The 6000-nt window shown below is 40.4% G+C and overlaps 1 protein-coding gene across 5 annotated transcripts in view; it reads right to left on the bottom strand.

Moving 5' to 3' along the window:
* Positions 1–246: 246 nt before the first annotated feature.
* LOC108443125 (voltage-dependent calcium channel subunit alpha-2/delta-1) overlaps positions 247–6000 on the bottom strand; it is a 130448-nt gene continuing 124694 nt past the window's right edge. For all 5 annotated transcript variants that reach the window (XM_017723853.2, XM_017723937.2, XM_017724021.2 and 2 more), the window contains one exon: positions 247–3345. In XM_017723853.2, the coding sequence (XP_017579342.1) occupies positions 3229–3345 (117 nt within the window). In that variant the 3' untranslated portion in view covers positions 247–3228. The remainder of the gene's footprint in view (positions 3346–6000) is intronic.

Here is a 6000-nt window from a genome sequence, read left to right as displayed (position 1 = left end):
CTGTTTTTGCTAAAAGGTGGGTCTTCCAGTAATATTGTCACGCCAAGCATCATAAGCTTGCCTATTCAGCGAACTGTCTTCTCCTCCTATTATGTCTCTGATAACATTAGCTACTCTGTTAGGCGATGTGGGTTGTTTTCATTTTATTTGTTACAACGTTATAACTCCACCAGCTTTCAGACATGCGGGGTACACAGCTAAGTTTAGCCAACTTCAACCACAATCTAAAAACAAGCCAAGGCAGTATTTAATAACAATAAACTTTTATTGTGAATATATTATATTTGCACAAGAATGAACACATTTGAATTTCATTACAAACATTATTTTTTTGTTTTTTTTTTCCATTGTCTTCTTTAATAACATTGTACAAATGTATACAAAATCGTTTTCAGGCTTGTCGAGTTCACAAAAGAGTAAACTGTTGTAGAGCGCAACCTGAAAGATAGGCGGGGCTACAGATGCACAGGCCACGCCCCCACACCAGCAAACGCAGATTAAGAGCAACTTCAATAAACACTCTAGAAATAAAGCATGATCCGAGAGAACCCTCCTGGCACATCGAGCATCATCAGCACCAGTGGTACGTTCCGAAGCACGGACACACAGCAGCCCAACAGGACAGCGCAGCAGCCGACAGCAGCATTCAGAAACACACACACACACACACACACACAAACAAAACAAAACAAAAAAACATCTACTGATCCCACTTTACATAAGGGGGCTCAGGTGCTTTTGGATAGACACATTTAGTAATACATGCAAGTTCACAGTGTTACACAGTACCTTTCATTGTGAGCTGTAGTGAATTGTGGATGTACTCTGTAACAGCAGGAACACAGCCAAAAAAGCTTTATCATTTCCTCTTATGTGAAGTGGAATCCTGTTATGGGAACCCAGGAATCCCTAGATATGCTGATATTCTTTTTTTCTCCTCTCTAAATGTGACATTTATCACAAAGAGAAATTACGCTTTCGTAACCTGCCCTAACATTGTGTAGTGTCTCCAAATGGAACAATAAAACTTTTCTTTAATGGTACAACATGAAAACATGTAATGAAATCCCGCGATGAGCATTTACTTCCAAGTTAACATGAGAAATCATATAGGCACTGCCAAAATTTCAGTTCAAGCTTTATAATAGATATCACGGAATTGTGATCATTTGCTTTTTTGGACACAACATAGGATGTAGTGTTGGTACTGCACACATAGTGAAAGACAAACAATGCAGTGTCCATACACTTTTTCATCAGGGTAGCCTATATACATAGAGTTTGGACCGGGCACCAAGGGGTATACGCACTGTTCTCCGTGGCTCATGTCAGACCACGCATCCTCTCAAAGCGAGGCGTTTAAATACAAACATGCTATGACATCTTCCACAGGCCTGAGGTGAGAAATCTAGACCTACAAAGCCTCCAAAAAAGCTTTTGGAGATTCACAAGAGCAATGCATATATGATGCTACATGATACAGTAGACGCATTCAAGAGTGAGTTTGCTCATGGGAAACAGTCTGACGAACTTGTCCAAGTTTGCAGCGTCTCCACCCGCCCACATACGCCCTTCTACTATGCTACAGATTCACGAAAAAGTATATTTCAATATGCCATATTTCACACGCATTTGGCAATCACTTTGACACGTGAACTTTTCACCTGCAACATTCAGCATTGTTTAACATTATTAGTGTGACAAAACCACAGCCTCGACAAATGTGTCTAATCCAAATAAAAATGGCAAAAGCTCCATTAGAGGAGTTCAGTGAAGTCATGTGCTTGTATTTGTGGACACAGTAGGAAAGGTTGTAATAACTCAATTTAATGCTGCCGCTGGCAATATTATTTTCTACAGTTAGAACTGGCAGGGCTTTCACACAGTCAGACATTACGCTTGCTTTAAATTAGGGGGACTGCAACTGAGAGCTTTGATGATTGTTGTTGAATCGTCTCATTTTAATCTGTTTAAATCTTATTTTAATAAATAAATGAATGATGAAATAAATAAATGAATAAATACATGAGAAAACGCAGTGGGAGTTTCTTCAGCGATCTGTAGGTTTGGCCAAAGAAGTGTCTTTCTGGATAATGGACATGAGAAACCGGACATTGTTCAGAGTTTGGCATGTATCTGTGCTTCACACAAAGGAAGCAATTCAGATGGACATCCATATGATATCACGGTAAACTCATGTTGGAACCAATTCTAGTAGATCAAGTATCTGGATGACAGACAATAAAACACACAATGGTCCAGTAGCTCGGGCCAGGAGACTGGACAAAAAAAATATGCAGCACATTCAATTTAGCCAGGGGAGTCATAGATTTGTTTGACTTGTGCCAGAATAAAAGCCCTACACTAAAGGTTCTCTGAATCCTTTTCAAATGATTTTCATTTGAATGGCTCAGTTTATGCGCAACTGGGTTACATACAAAAACTGCCCACACAGTCAGTTTGTGATGTGCCACTTCACACCACTTCATTCAAATCTGTGTGACCAGGTCAGACATTCAGATTAAGGATCAAACCCTCTGCAAGCTTCAAACAAGTGCAGCAATAACAGGCAAACAGAAAAACACCACAAAAAAAGAAACACACTGCTACATTTGCTGGGAGCATCCTCCTCTCTCTTTAAGCATGGCAGTATGAGAGTCCCAGCATTCATTTTTTCCAGTGAATTCAAAGGGAAATTAAAGGACGAAAATTCAAAAAAGACAAGCTCTTTTAGTAGAATAATAGTCTTTTTCTCTTCATCCAGAGGACCTGAAGTGCCTGGGTGGAATCCACTCGTGTCTGAATATGATGCTGACCCAGTTAACTCTGATCTCTCCACTAGAACAGCCTCTCTCTCTCTCTTTCTGTGTCCTGGCTGGGATGAGGCAGGCCTCTGAGAGGGTCCCTCTCTCTGCAGATGCTCTACTGCTTGCCTCTGGCACTAGATATGCATATAGTGTGTTGGGATGTGAGTGTCACACTTTGCACCTTTGTCTTTGTGTATGTGTACTTGTGTACTTCTAAAGATGACCAAGTCTGAGTAAGTGACGCTGTCTTTCGTGTCTGTGTTGCTGTTCGTTTATAATTGCGGTCGGTCTGTAGTTGCACACTGGTCTAAGATGGTGCTATAGCAGCTGGTCATGTGTGAAGAATCCAGTTGTCTATGTGCTGGTTAACTGTGGTAATGGTCAATCTGTTGTTGTGTGGTGGTCAGTCAGCCAGGACTTGTCAGGATGAGCAGCCTCTGGGTCCACTAAGCAGCCAGAGCAGCAGTAGCTGAAGGGCCAGCACGTGTAGGAGAGAGGGAGTCAAACTGCAGCCGCCACCGCAGTCAGACGCATCCTCCTGCAGCCAACATGACAACATTAGTGACACTTATAGCTTAGACACATAAACAATGAACAGTTATATGCAAAATTGTGGCACCCCTGGTTAGATTACAGTTTGTTAATTTTCTAAGTGAAAATAAGTCATTTATAATAGTTACTGGATAAAAGGACTTGAAATTACTAAACTAATAAAAAGCCTGGTGTTGAAATGACGGCTGCCCAAAGTTGGCCTATGAGGATATTTGTTTTGATCCACCGGAAAGTTACCCTAACCCCAACCACTCACCATTTTAAGAGCAAATGTATTTTTATAATTTACACTGTCATAAAAAAGGATACTGACCAGGTAGATTTTAGCTTCCAAGGTTCAGACAATTTAAATATACCCTTAAAGTTACAACATGGTCCATAAGGTCCAACTGTATATCTAATATGAGGTTTAAAGCTACAGTACATTCACTTTCTCACAGGAAGAGTGTATATTTGTACACTTAGATAACGACCTTTTTAAGGGAAAAAAGCCTGGAGCCAAGACCCTCAATGTAACTGACAAAATTGAACTGCAGTGAAATATGGTACAATTACATCCCTGAGTATAACTTTTGAAGATGTATCCTTATGTGTACTGCCCCAGTAATAAACACAGTTTATAGTTTAAGGTACAGTTTTTATTGATGACACTTCTAATTTAGAAAATCCATCCATTTTCTAAGCCACTTCTCCATCAGGGTCATGGGGGGTGCTGGAGCCTATCCAGCGGTCATCAGGCGGAAGGCAGGATACACCCTGGACAGGTCGCCAGTCCATCGCAGGGCAGACAGACAGACACAGACAGTCACTCACACCTAGGGGCAATTTAGCATGTCCAATTGGCCTGACTGCATGTCTTTGGATTGTGAGAGGAAACCAGAGAACCCGGAGGAAACCCACGCAGACAACATGCAAACTCCACATAGAGAGGGCCCCGGTCACCCGGCCGGGGAATCGAACCCAGGCCCTCCTCGCTGTGAGGCAACAACGCTACCCACCGCGCCACCGTGCCGCCCTTAATTTAGAAAATCTTCCATGTATAATTTTATTTTTTAATTATTTTGATGACACAAGCTAGTGTGATGCTTTACAAAACTGTATTTCAGTCAGAAATCAGCAAAGGACGTGTCTTCTGAGGATGTAAGTAGAAACTACAACCATCAAATCTTCATCAGTATAATGTTGATTTCACATTTAAGACCTAAACATCGAGCTGGACATTCTTTTTGAGCCTGTGTGTGTGACGTTAGCACATAAAGGGTCTTAACATACATACAGGTGTATTACCTGACACCTCTGATTTTTAGGTGACTATTCCAAGCTTTACAGAGCAGTGCAGCCCTATAAACTTCCAGCAGTGTGTGGATGCTAAATTTTAATGTGGATTCTTGTAAGTCAGTAATGCTACTGCTTATAGTTTAAACAAAAAACGTACATAGTGCAGCTTTAACTTAATTCTAGACATTTTACCTATTTTAAGTCTATTTAGGGAATATTACACTGGCAGGTAATTTCACCTGATTCAAGCATTATTTCTTGAAACAAGTAAAATAACCTGCCAACAGAATAATTTATCATTTCTACACATAGACAGTTTCTCTAGGTAGGATATAATTTTTTGCAGTGTACTTCTATAATTAATTCTATCATATAGCCTTGCTACTGTACATCCATACAAAATCTAATTTTCTTTTCAGATCAGGTACGTATATGCGCTGATGTGTGTCTGTGTGTGTTGGCGTGAGTAAAGGGAGGCTTGTCATCAGTGCTGACCATCCTCAAAAGAGAGGAAACACATCTGGAACTTCCTATGTTTATTTCCCTGAAAATCTCTCAGGGCAAGAACAGAAACTCCACTTCCTATTGCCACAGCAGAGGGAAAGCTGTGGCGTCCTGATTCTCCGTCCCTCTACCTTACAGAGGAGCAACTGCAGGGGACAGCCTGACCCATTTGTGGCCATTCACTTCTCATTTCACATACTCTAGGCTCCTTGCCTATAGCTATGTTGGGCTTTATGAATGTCAATGCTACGTCTTGTATATTTGATATGGTGCATTTAGTAAGGACCTTTCTAATGTGCTAAAATGAAGCAAATGAAACTGACCATCAAACACAAAAGAGAAAGAGCAGCAGAATGATGGATGGAGCTGAAGCCAAGGCAGAAGATGCACTGATTGGACACAAGGGCTCATCCTGATAAGGATAAGCAGCCAATGGTGGAGCATGAACACAAGTTAAGAAGAAAGGAAATGAGATGAAAGTAAGTCATGCAGTTGCAAACAGTAAGCCAAGTCAGCATGAAAACACAAATGAATATTAAAAAAAGGCACTTTAATAGAAAACCATTATGTACAGATGACGGAACAGTAGCAAACAATTAAAAAAAGATAAACAACATTTTTAAATGATTAAGTGAATAAACACAGGACAGAATTCTGGTCTGTGCACAATTTTGTGGGGGGCAGCATCTCAATGAAAAAATGCAAATAAAACAAAAATTAAAAGGTGCATTAGACATAATTTAATATGCAACATATTGCAAACACTCTTTTTGAAAGAGAGACAGTTATCATGTTTTAGAGGAAAGCAAACATAGTGTGAAGAGTTCTTCACAAGCATTACCGCCAAAGAAGGGAATCA

This window comes from Pygocentrus nattereri, chromosome 7 (assembly GCF_015220715.1).
Source record: "Pygocentrus nattereri isolate fPygNat1 chromosome 7, fPygNat1.pri, whole genome shotgun sequence".
Classification (NCBI taxonomy): Eukaryota; Metazoa; Chordata; class Actinopteri; order Characiformes; family Serrasalmidae; genus Pygocentrus; species Pygocentrus nattereri.
This window is presented reverse-complemented; position numbering and strand designations above follow the sequence as displayed.